The sequence below is a fragment of the Rhopilema esculentum genome, chromosome 18 (assembly GCF_057945365.1).
Source record: "Rhopilema esculentum isolate cy_ngs chromosome 18, ASM5794536v1, whole genome shotgun sequence".
NCBI classification, from domain to species: domain Eukaryota; kingdom Metazoa; phylum Cnidaria; class Scyphozoa; order Rhizostomeae; family Rhizostomatidae; genus Rhopilema; species Rhopilema esculentum.
The window spans coordinates 4767782-4781358 of record NC_142832.1 but is presented as its reverse complement, the minus strand read 5'-3'; the positions used below and the strand labels follow the sequence as shown (position 1 = coordinate 4781358).

General features: G+C 36.9%; 2 protein-coding genes across 4 annotated transcripts in view; both read right to left on the bottom strand.

Moving 5' to 3' along the window:
* LOC135680913 (organic cation transporter protein) overlaps positions 1-13577 on the bottom strand; it is a 64183-nt gene that overhangs the window by 19529 nt on the left and 31077 nt on the right. The window contains exons 1-2 of one of the 3 annotated variants that reach the window (XM_065195144.2): positions 8404-8771; positions 4905-5088 (exon numbers count right to left, since the gene is read on the bottom strand). The exons of 1 other annotated variant lie outside the window; for it this stretch is intronic. The gene's annotated coding sequence lies outside the window, so the exon portion shown is untranslated. One more of the 3 variants, XM_065195145.2, reaches the window with a different exon arrangement.
* Positions 9007-9615, bottom strand: LOC135680969 (uncharacterized). Its single transcript, XM_065195222.2, has one exon. The coding sequence runs from the start codon at positions 9613-9615 to the stop codon at positions 9007-9009; it is 609 nt and encodes a 202-aa protein (XP_065051294.2).

Genomic DNA, 13577 nt, shown 5'->3' with positions numbered 1-13577 from the left:
GCTTCGGCATACAATAAGCCCACACTTGATCACTTCAGTAGCTGTATTCTTTTATGTTGAAACTGGGTTTGGTTCGTGATGATGACATGTTTTGACAAGAGAGCGATTTATACCTTAAATTGCCATTTAGATTTATGACAAGTAAAGGGAATTATTGATGTAGACACGAAAATGGAGCCTTTTTTTACTTCATTTAGTTTTAGAAGACAACCTTAAAGAAATTCTGTGCTCTCGACCGGTGAGTTCTTAGTTGTCCAAAATATCAAAGATGGTCAGGTGTTATAAAGAAAGCTTTTAAAATATGGTTAAGATATCATTAGAGTGTTGGATGTATTTCTGTTCTTCCGCTGTGAAGTCCATAATCTTGATACAAAACTGTAGATGATTTGTACTTGATGTAAAAATGTAGAGCATAAAAACAATAAAACTCAAATCCTAAAACATACAACTCTTGTAGTTTCTTGTTTTAAACATCATTGCTATGCTATAAAACATTTTTTATAAAAATCTTGCTAGAGCAGTTGATTGAAAGTAGTCGCTGTTTGCAGATGTTATGTCGGCCCGTTTAATTATTCATTAAAGTCTGACAGAACTTCTTCCACCTTTGTACGGGTTGACGTTCATTTTACAATATGAAAATGGAATCATAATTTCTAATCACTTAGATTTCAATTGGCAATTATAAAAGTGAGGAAAACGCAACCTTTTGTTTGTGATCTCCCTTTAAAACTTCCAAGCGGATGTTGCATTTCAAAGTTCAAAACACAAAGAAATAATCCACCGAATGGATTCTCATTACATATTCAGGATTGGCTTGTTATAGGAGAGTTTTTCCGATTCTGGCAATTAATTAACGACGCTCAAACACTATTAGCTTGTCAAATGAACCAACAAACTGAGGATTTTTCTGAGCTTATTTTCACACCTTAAATTTTAAAGTACATCTATATTTAATTCTTTATCTAATTTGTTAAAAGCGATTCGTTACACGGCTTGCGTTATAAAATGATCAATACAAAAAAGGAGTTATAACTTTTTTGCATGAGAATTAGTTTTATCAAGGATAAAACATAAACTTTAAGATTTTTTATTCATAATCTCTATCATAGGAATCATATTAATCTTAATTACAAGAGCACTCGATGTTAACTTGCAATGTCAGAATTTAGATAGTATATTTTAGTTGGTAATGTTTTAGAGAGGCACCAGAGGCTTATAGCAAAGACCTACAAAAAGAAAGGAGGGAGAAGGTTAAAAATAGAGAGAGGCAAGATCATGTTTGTTGATTTTGGTCTTGAAAGTAAGATAATAAGAAATTGAGAAACAAGAAGATGGTACAGAATTCCAAAGTTGACAAGCTGTGTAAAGGAAAGATGAGTTGAAAGTGATGAACAGTAAAATGCATAGAAAATTATGTCTGTTGACTCCGTCAAACATCTAAATATCAAGATTTTTTTAATCTATTTCTAATCATGAACTTGATTCATTTCAAAATTTCAGGGCTGGGATTTGGAGGTTTAAGCTGTCATTAAAATCATGAGACAGTCATGTAAAAATTGATTCCAAATCAGATTCTTCAAGGTTTTGAAACTCCAAATTATAATATTCGAAAAAGTGCTAGCAGCATGAATTTTCCAATAAAACCAAATAACTGTTATCCCATTAAAAATATCAACAAGTGAATTTTTCCACATACAAAGGTAGGACGACAGGGAGGACTGAAAATGATGCATCCTTCCAAATATTTGTCAGGAATGATTTCAAACTTGTTGAAATCCATTGAAATAAAATGTTGGTGTTGACAGATGAGGTGACCATAATATAATGTTGACAGAAATTACAGATAATAATTTCACTCCAAGGCTGCTGGACAAAATGATGGATATGTTGATCATTTTGCTTATATCCTATGTAAGATAGAGCATGAGCAATGCAATGTCTTTTTCAAGCTTTTCAAAACACATCAAATCTCATGGTCTCAATCATTGAAGGACATTTTATCTTTGATTTAACAAGGAAATTTAATCTGCAGGGTTGGTAGGCATGTTTTTGTGGAAAATTCCCATTAAATGATCGTAAAAATCCGACAAATTTCAAAAGCAATTGCCCTCCCATTGCCCCTGTTGACTATTTCCATAGGTGATGGTCATGGATGGATTTAGGGGGTAGGAGGTATAGGGGGTGTGGCACCCCAACAATATTTCTGTGTTCTTCAGTAAATTTTTCCTTCATTCAGTAAAATAATTTTTCGGTAGTTGGTAGTAACAAATTAGGGCCAAGATTTTACATTTTTATATATCTTCTTATATTCTTTACCATACAGTTAAAACCAAATTTTGAAAATGAGTGTTTCTATCATTTCCCAGTGTCCTGAAGGGTGTGGCACCAGCACCAAAATCCAATTAGTAACAAACATCCATCCCCAATCATTGTTGGTTAAATTCGTCCCTCATTATGGTAACTACTGCCTGCTTTTTCTTGTGGCTAGGTCTTCACTGAGAGGGGCAACATTTTCCCACTCACTCACTCACTCACTCACTCACTCACTCACTCACTCACTCACTCACTCACTCACTCACTCACTCACTCACTCACTCATTCACTCATTCACTCACTCACTCACTCACTCAATTAATCAACTCCTAGTATTAATCTTGGCAAAATAAGGCAAACTCAACCTGTATCATTGATTTGAAGGACATCAATTAGCAAATCTTTCCAAACTTCTCTTTGGCAAATTCAGGCAATTTCTGAAATTCAGTATTCTTTTGAGATATGTTTAACAGCTAAAATTTCAAAACAGTAGGGTAATGCCTGGAAAGCATTCAGCTATGTTAGTGTAACTGTGAGCTACTATATGGAATTTTTGTAGATCCTACCAAAAAATTAGGCATAAAGGAATTAGATTTGAGCCTTTTCCGACTTATAAATGACACAACCACAGATAGCATGCAAGATCTACCAGTGGCGGATTTAGGGGGGGGGGCAACTAGGGGCAGTTGCCCCTCCGTCGATGAGTTGAAACAAGTCTGGCACTCCTTTTTTGGAAATTATGTGCCCCTTTTGAAAAATGAGAATCAGATGAAAAAGATTCTGAGACGGATAGATTAATTTGCTTCAAGGATTACTTCAAAGTTATGTTGTTTATTCCGAAAATGTATCTGAAATTGCTGTATACAGCGTACTCTCGTCACCAATTTTTGAAAATTTTCAGCGCCCCCACTACTTACTGCCCCTCCTTCCAATTTGCTCTGGATCTGCCCCTGAGCTCTACAGATCCCACTGTACAAATATCAAAAAGAGAATTGATGGATTCAAGTTGACGTCATAAATTTTGTACCTCGCTATCTACGGATTTTTTTTCGAAAATGGACTTCAGAATTGAAATCTTCATCTTTAAATTAGTTTATACTGAAACATTCATGTTGTCTGGACCGTTCGGTCGCATGTTACATTGTTTTGAACGAGGTTTCGAATATTTAGATATTTCTTTAGAGTTGACCGGAACTTAGTGCTGCAGTGAAAAAATTTCACTACAGCAACAAATTCCATTGAAATGTATAGGAAAAGCTAAATTTTGGAAATGGGGTAATTCGCAGCCTGACGGCCCAAACAATTTGAAATTTTTAGCACAGACTAATTTCAACACGAAGGTTCCAATTCTGTTATTCATTTGCCAAATGTGAAGATACAAATTGCTCGAATCCGATAATTTTATTCTATTGCCCTTCTGCTAAGCAATGATGCTAATGATGTCGAAATTAATCTCTATTTGCTTCCATAATCCATATTTACACGATGCAGTCAAAATATTTTGTCCAAGTGTTTATCATTCTGTGTTGTAGAGGCTTTGAATGGTTAATATAACAAATAAGATGAAAATCTCTCACATAATGACATATTCTTGACAGGATCTGAAGAATACCCAGTCATACACTGTGCGATATCCGTTTATGATGATGTGTAAAACAATCTCTAATGACAGGGCAAGGTTTCTCAGTGGAGCTTCATCATGGCGCCCAAGGGAAAGTTTTCTTGCGGAAGAAAACTCTTTATTGAAACTGAATACAAACAATGAAACCGCAAAATCCTTGATTTTTTTCCACAATACTTTAATTTATTCTATATGGAAAAATTAGAAACAGCTGACCCAATATCAACGGCAAGCTTTACGTTTCTAAAACCTGCATCGCGTGATGATGATGGCCTGGGGTCATCTCCAAAATAAAATTGGAAGCTTAATTTTTGAGCCAAAACAACTTGCTTGGATTTATTCAAATTTCCTTTTTTATTTATTCAAGGTGATCTGAACTTCTGCAAAAGCATGTATTTCAAAATGAAACACCCAAGTAGCAAAAGTAAATACTTAATACTATACAATGCTTAAAACTGGCTAACTTTAAAGCTTTAAAGCTAGAATTAAACTAATCTAATCTAAGGTTCTTCATTATAATGATTTTTATACGCTCTCTGATCTTTCTTCTGTTTACCCCTGGTGATATTTTTGCGCAACAAGTAACGTTGTTTTCTGTCTCTGGAGTCTCTTCCGTCTCACAGAATGCTATATGCATCTGCCATGGTAGGTCTTGAGACATGCTTTGCAAAAGACAGTGTAGATACAAATTTAACACACGCCCTCGTATATTTAAAGAAATAGAGCAACCAGAACAATGTTACTCGAACTCGAAATAGAGCAACCAGAACTCGGTTTCAGCACGCATGCAATCACGAGAGTGAAATTTTCCGGGATTTCCCATGTACCGACGTCTGTGCGTAAGCCACAGTTACGTATACGAAACAGGTGTAATGAGTTGTGACATTTGGCCTAGGCAAAATGCACGGTTCGATATACAATATATAAACAGGCAAACAAACAAAGAGGAAATATTGCTAAATGACATTACCTTCAATCACAACACAGCCGCAAAATTTGTAACAAAACTTTTTCTTCAGCTCTTTAGCAGTCAGCACGGATAAAATGCGAAATGGATAAATAAACGAACCCTGTGGTGTTGTGTACCCCCGGTGTTTTTTAATCCAAAATGTCCAACCAAACAAAGGGCAAGCTCTTGTCTTGTCGGCTCAAGCCTAGGAGCAAATCATCATCATCAGTACCATCTTCTATTAGACTACGTCGGGGAGGATTCAGGGTGTCGCATATGTCGCAAAGAAGACCGAAAAGTTTTGAGAATTTAGTTTTAGTCTTCAGTCATTGAAATAAAGCCCGGCGGGCACAGTCAGTTGGTGCAATGTATACCGTGTGTGTTCCTGAAACTAGAAACTGGACCCATATCTCTGATTCTGGGTTAAGTAAAATGTACCCTATTCTGTGCCTTTGCCAAAATTTTGTAACCCTTTTCACTGAGAATATTCAATCTTTTGCAGGGATTTTTTATACCAATTCATGTTCCATTTCTTTTCTTAAACTTATGTCTAAGCAAGTTAAAAAGCCCTTTTGTGTTTCCTTTGACTGATGGAAAAAGCAATCCTATTTTCAAGATTCTATGTCCCAGCATTCTAGTTTTCAGACCACCCTTTCTCAGAGTTTTTCGGAACTCACATGTAATACGTTCGATCAACTGACTGAGCCCGCCGGGAAATAAAGCAATCGTGTTTACCACAATCTTTTATTTTCCTCCTGACAGATAATACATTTTGCTTTCTTTACACAATAGACACAGGACAGAACTTGGTCGATCTCACACACAATGCTACGATTTAATTCAATATAGAAAAAATTCAAAGACAATTCTAGACCGTAAACAGTATGATTTTTAAGCATGTACGCCGGTGCCGCACAAAGCACCGGGCCTTGATTTGTTGAATGCTGAGCTCTTTAAACATTTAAATGACCGTTATTTTACTCTCTTTGTTAAACTTTTTAATAAAATTCTAGATTCTGGTGACTTCCCAGAAGAATGGTCTATAGGTGTCATTGTTTTGCTTTTTAAAGGTGGTGACAAAAAATATCTTGACAACTATAGAGGTATTACCTTGCTTAGCAATTTCGGAAAGCTTCTCTTGGGTATTCTTCTAAACCGCCTGAATCAGACAGTGGAAGAGTTTAACATTCGTAAGGAGAATCAAATTTCTTATAGAAAATTATATCGAACCTCCGATCACATTTTTACGCTTCATGCTGTAATTGAGAACACATTTTCTAGTAAGAAAACTCTTTATTTATGCTTTGTGGATTTTAAGAAAGCTTTTGATTCCGTTGACTTTAAAAATCTCATTGATACATTGTTGTCTTTTGGTATTAATGGTTAAGTGTTGAATGTCATTAAGTCCCTGTATGCAAAAGTTAAGTCTTGTGTAAGGGAACAAGACAGCCTAACTAATCTATTTTCCTGCCATCGTGGTGTTAGGCAAGGTTGTTTGTGGAGTCCGTTGCTGCTCACTTTGTTTCTTAATGAATTAGACTCAAAGATTAATGCTGTGTTTACCGGTGTCAGATTGGGAGAGAGAAATATCTGCACCCTTTTATATGCTGATGATTTAGTTTTATTAGCTAATTCTGCTGATGATCTGCAATCCCAGTTGAACGAGCTAAACCAGTTCTGCTTGTCCATTAATATGGAGATAAATACTTCCAAAACCAAGATAATGGTTATGAGAAAAAACAAGAAAAAATCTAAGGCGTGCAAAATTTGGAAATTTGGTGATGAAGAGATCAAAGAATGCAATGAGTACAAATACCTTGGAGTTACTTTTAAATCTAATGGTTCCTACAGTGCTCATGTTGATATAATTAAGCAAAAAGCTCAAAAATCTTACTTTGCTCTCTTGTCCAAAAGCAACGAATGGGATGGTTTCAACCCAAGACTGTTCCTTTTTTATTTGACAGTACAATACTTCCTATCCTAAATTATGCCACTAACGTATAGGGACCTGGTACATGGGGATGCCTGGAAAAACTTCATCTTATGGCTTGCAAGTCAACCCTAGGTGTTAAAGGGTCTACAACGTCTCTTGAGGTTTATGCGGAGTCGGCACGCTGCTCGTTGCTTGAACATAGACATATTAACATCTTAAAATTTTATATTCGTTTAATAAATCTCGATTCCTCCAGATATGCATACTGAGCTCTTCAAATGTTAATTATTGATGCAGATTCCGGTGTTTCTAATTGGATCAGTATTGCCCGTTCCCTGATGACCCTTTACAGAATACATACAACCGATAACTCCTCTATCGTGAAATCAAAAGTGTCTTCCCATTTTAGGTCAAAGGTTATGGAAAATTTAAAAGAACAAATTATTCTCAATAAAAAGCTTTGTACATACGCATCTTTCAAAACTGTTTATAAGTTTGAGCATTGCTTAGACTTGATACCTAGCAAAAACATGGGCTCCGACAAAGGTTGAAAGTGGGGGGCCAAGGGAAATTTTGAAAAGATTTTGAAAAAAACTCTATTGTTTTGCAAAAAAGTGGGGGGGGGCAAGGCCCCCGGCCCCCCCTTCGTCGGAGGCCCTGAAAAAAGAAAAGATCAAAACTTTGCAAAACTACGTCTCAGTGCTCACAACATTAGGATTGAAACAGGTAGATACGGGAAGAATCCTATTCCTAGGATCGAAATTCATTTTTTATTAGTTTGTCCCCATTACGAGACTGCTAGGAATTCTATGTTATCTATGATTTATTCAAAATTTCCCAGAATATCATCCCTTGACCTTTGTGATAAGTTTATTTGGTTGATGAGTCAAGAAGATACGGATTGTCTGATATCAATAGCTAATTTTATATCGCTGGCTTTTGAATCACGGGAATCTTTTGGAAAGTCCTCGACGTGCATATCCTCGTAACGTAAACTTTCTAGCTCGTCATCATTTTTTCATCTGTTTATCTTTGTATTAGCTGTTTGCTGTTTTCTGAGATTTATTGTTAATTTGTACTTATGTTAACTTGTATGTATGGTAATTGTGTTGGCGATGGGCCATTTCGGCCTTATTGTAAAAAAAAGTGGCTGCGGTTGTAAGTTGTGAAAGGGAAGAGTCTCAATTTTCTTATCTATACGGAAGAGGTGCACAGGAAGTGTTCACTTCTGAATCTCAAGATATTTTTTTCAACTACGTTTTGGATTTGCTGGAAAATTTTGAAACCTTTTAATGGGAAAAATGTTTGACTGAAAAATTTGAGCGTTTCAGGGCCCCAGTCCTAATTGCTCTGGTTCTGGGGGGGGCTGAGCCCCCATCATGGCTCCGCCCTTGACCATGAGTGAGGCCCCCTAGACCGCCTGCTGGGCAGTGTTAATGTGCGACTGTCAATTTTTATTCTGTATCCGCCCCTGACTAAGTCTAACAGTTTGTGAGTCAACGAAATACTTTAAATGCAATCCGTCTCAAATGTTCAATATAAAGAATGCAGAAACGCTAAGAATAATAAAAATAACAAATCACTCACGACCTCTAGCTTGCTTGCTCTAGTGTTGGCGACTTGTGGCGTTTTTTACTTAAACACTTCGAATAGCGACAGGACAACAGCGACGTCTTTCAATCGAAACACGCTTCGACTTTCTATCATCGGGAAACAGCGGCCCCGATTCTCTTGGCAAGGCGGGAACGCCCACAGTGAAAAGCTTCCTACTCTAAAACAGGCAAGCTCTTATATACGCTTTCTAAAATACAACTAGCCAATAAGAAAACACAACATGATAACAGCCAATTAAACACTAGGACAGAACAATAGTTAAAAAAGCATACAAGTTAGTAAAACGATTTTCACGCTGATACCCACGTGATACAAGCACGTGATACGACCTTCGTACCGTAACATGCCTCCCCCCTTAAGTTAAAACCTCCTGGTTTTGAACTTAAAGGCAATCTGTCACAACGTTGATTGGTTATATGAACAAAGGGATTTTTATTGTTTCCAGTCCCTCTTTAATTTATCGCATTGTAAAAAATATGGCGGAGCGCTGGAATCGTGTTTAGGCTATTGTTCCAGCTATTGTTCTCGTTAACCAATCCACAACGAGACAGATTGCCTTTAAGAGCAACGTAGTTCTTAATCTCCAACGGAGTGTGTCTCTTCCGGGCGCGTTACAGTCAGTTCTTCTGGTATCAGACCATTATCAAAACTATCGGAAGGCAAATCATTGTCAGTGAGATCGCTAGAATTGTCAAAATCCGCGGGTGGCTCGATTGGACGATCGTTCGGATCGTAATACGGCTTTAATCTATTTGCGTGAACTGGAACAGATACCGGACGGTTATCGAGAGTTCGCAAACGAAAGTGAACCGGAAAATGCTTCGCGACAATACGGTACGGACCGTGATAGTTATGCAATAATTTTTTCGATAAGCCTTTCTTGCTTTTCGGGGTAAACACCCACACTTCGTCTCCGATATCATAAACAACTGGCTGACTGTTTCGATCGTAATATTCTTTCATTTTCTGTTGAGCCAACTGCGTCTCAGAAGAAACGATACGCTGCGCATTCTCCAAATTTGTAAGTATGCGCGCACGATGCTCAGCGACAGACGACGAAAGATGAGCGGAGGGCGATAACAAGGCAGCATCTACAGGTAAACGAGGCTCACGACCGTACAGTAAGTAGAAGTGCGACTCACCAGTAGAAGCATGAGGCGAAACACGATATGCGAAGAGAATCATGGGGATATGACGATACCAATCCTTTTGATGACTGCTGACATACATTGATAAGCCTTCAGTAAGAGTTCCATTGTATCGTTCGACAAGGCCTTTTCGTAGGTTTTCTCCGAGCAAAGGTGTCCGGCAGTTGGGTCATCATGAAGAGAAACAAGAATTTCATGACGAAGAGACGCAGGAATGACTTAGCACGACGCTTTCCAGGTGTCCATAGATGACAAAGGATCCCATGTTCATCCAAATAAAAAGAATCGATAGACAGCAATAACGCGCGAGCTTTAGTGTCACTACTTGGCAATTCCGACGTTTCTAAATACTGAATTATGTCAGCAAGATCTTTGTCTTGTCGTTGTAATTTATGCAAGGTAGATGGTAGTGGGCAAGGATGGTCGACAACTGCTACTGGTAAATCGAGAGAGGAAACTTCATGAGCAGAAGGAGATGCAGAATAGACGCGACGAGAAAGTGCGTCTGCATTACCATTAGCAACCCCAGGGCGATGAATAATTTCAAAATCAAACTTATTGGCGCCATACTGAATTCAAAGATATGGTCAGAAACAACATTTTCAAGATAAGAATAGCATTTCGGTGAACATTTTAGCTCTAGATAAAAAAATTGAAGAACGAACAATAATTTCTGAATATTATTATCAGCAAATCAATCCTGCATCTTAAATGGCTAACAAAACAGTGGTTTGGTGGTCTTAGGAAGAATTCCTTGTAAGAATATGTTGAACAAGCAATGTAGATAAAAACATGTTTGTTGAGATAACGTAAGCCAAAATATTTATGTTAGATTTTATGCTATTGGTATTTTTCCTAAACGTGAAGTATGAAAAGCCTTTTAAACCCCCAAAAAGATTGAAAAAATTAGAAGAGCAACCCAGATGTAATATGGTTGGTATCTTAACAGGTCCACAGATCAATAGTCACTTGAGTCAATGCTGATATCAAGTAGATAATTCTCACACAACGTTTAAAGAGGTATTCACTGAATTTGTACTAAAATTGTACTTGTACTAATTGTACTTAAAAAAGCTTTTTAGCATGGGGTATTAGTGAACAGTCCGCTAAAGGCTTCTGAAATGCATCTGTGCCAGAATTCCTCAAATGTGCAAGCATAGAAATAACGCAAACCTATGCTCCTATATAATTTCTAAGATAGGTTATTTGCTTCTAGTCGGTTGAAAATGCCTGCAGGTATTTGCTAGAAAATGCTTATTGTGTTATCTAATGTCAGCTTTCAGTGAATAATTTCGAATTGTCACACAAAATTGACATCCTGGCGAGATTTAAAGTTTAAGTGTCTAATTCTTCGAAGTACTGCCCATCGCACATGCACGAGTCCGTACATTCCAAAACAAACTTTCTGCATTTACATCTTGTCAAATATTTCTGCTTACATCCACATTTGATAAACTTCTGGCATGCCTTAGAGACTTCTGTGACAATCATCCATAAATATGACACATTTTCAATCGTCGTATTCCAACTCCATGCTGTAATTGGAGGTAGGTGCTTGGTTTTCATTGATTGATACTAGACAAACCTTTCAAGGAAAGAACGCACTTTTAGTGCCATTCCCTCCCAGAATATTTGGAAGCATAGCGAGCCTGAATTTTGTGATGGGGTTGAGCAATGAAAGCTAGCTTTCAAAATGATTTTGGAAACTGCATGAAGTAAGTTTTGGATAGCAACAGAACCAAAGAAATTTTTGATGTTGTGAAAGCAATAAGGATTTTCAAGAACAGAACCTTTAATATTGTTCTGCTACCGAAAGCTTTTTTCGCCTTTAAGGAAGGCAGGCCGCCCAATATTACCAATGCATGCAGTGTGACCAGATCTAGCCTAATATTGTGCTTTTAGCATAATATTGGTCAAAAATCGTCATTTAGCTTAAAATCTAGCATAATTTGGAATCTAGCATAACTCTATCTAGCATATCTGCATAATTTTGATATTTTTAAAAAAAATCATTGTTTCCATTGCTCCGTTGTCCATCGTTACCAAATCCAAACACTTTACACTAGCATCCGTGGTTATCATTTGGGAGTAAATTGTGACTTACCACTTTCAGGGTTTTGCCAGTTTTTTGGAATGGTTGGCAGCCAAATGTTTTACGGTTGGCGGCCAAATTCAGCCAGCTAAACAAAATATACAAAAAAATACATTTCTACTAATTGTGGGAAGTGATAGTGTAATCAGATTTTGTTTGTAGACTTCACTTGACTTTATCTTTAATTTTCTGTTAACTGTTACTTTGTTTAATGTTTTCGTCATTTGCATTATTGAAATTATTTTAAATGCGGCCGATTTAGCCAACTATTGCTTCTTCGGCCAAACCAATTTATGACGAAAGGGGTTTTGAAAAACTACCAAAACGGAGAATTTTTGTGTACGAAGGCTGATGGCTGATGGTACCCAGATGATGGCTGGGGTACTGGTACCCAGTCCTCTTTCTGGTATAGCACTACAACCTTCTTAACATTGCAAGTTTTAAAGCTGAAACTTTTTTCGGGCGTTATTTGACGTGCTGGATAAAATGGGATGCAAAAAAGCTTTAAAAATTTCACAAAAGCAATTTTTAAACTATGGTTTTGTACCCAGTCCTAAATTGGGTCTTGCACTGTAACTTTGTAACTATTCAAGTTGTAAAACTGAAACTTGGTTTCCTGACGTAATCTGAAGTGCTAGATAAAGTGAAATGTAGACCTAGTTTTGAAACTTCACCAAAGGCTTTATTTAGACTGAGGTACTTATACCTAATCCATTGCTGGCTATCGCACTAAAACGTTATGACTAGGCAAGTTGTACAACTGAAACTTGGTTTCCTGACGTAATCTGAAGTGCTAGATAAAGTGAAATGTAGACCTAGTTTCAAAACTTCACCAAAGGCTTTATTTAGACTGAGGTACTTATACCTAATCCATTGCTGGCTATCGCACTAAAACTTTATGACTAGGCAAGTTGTACAACTGAAACTTTCTTTTCTGGTGAAATCTGACGTGCTTAGTTAGATAGTGTTCAGAGGATACCGAATTCTAAAATACTCAAGGTCATTACATCAGGCATTGATCAACGCTACATTGCAGCAAAAAAAGATTGCTAATCGACAATTCATTTTAGAGACTTTATTTGATACGTTAATATATTTTTTGATATGACTTGATGTGCTAAATACTTTATAAGACCTTTTTGTTTGATTCTTGCCAGCTGAGCTGTGAATCGCTTGCCATGTCTTTTTAGGTAACCTTTGATGAGAAACACTATAGTCAGAGGCATTGCTAGCGGGGGTGTAGCCCCCCTCCCCAATACTTCATGAATTCGTCGGTAAATCTTTGGTTTGTTTATAAAATCCTTAGTTTGTCGGTAAAATCATCTATCAGTAAGTGAAATAGCACCTAAATTCTTCTCCATCTATGTCTTCGTCGGTAAATTTTTCTATTGATGACCCTCCACCCTCCTAGTCTGGAATGTCAAGCTTATAATTCATGAAAATTGGAAAGAAATGTAAAAGAAATTGCTGAGCATCAACACATAAATTCTACAAGGGACTATGAAAAGTTTTCAGAAATAAATAATACTTCATTCAACAAGTTTTGCTGTCTTCAAATTGCAGAGAAAGAAACTGAAGATGAATTGACGCATACCGAGGAAGTAGCAAATAGCGTATTGTCCCTAAATGAAATGGTAAAATGTATTTTGCTCTCTGCAAATCCTCAAATGGGAATGCCAATGACCAATTTTTGGTTACTAAAAAGGCAATGCCAAAATCATAGGATTACATCACAAAAATACGTTGCCAAAATATTACCACTCCCCCAACATTTTCTTATCGAATATGTCCTTGAACTTTTGTTTTGAACTTGAATTCATAGTTTTGGCTTGAACTTTTCATGACGTTTGAAAGGTCTCAGAATAAACTTTAAACCGCAAAAATTTGAACACAGTTTAAAAATAAAA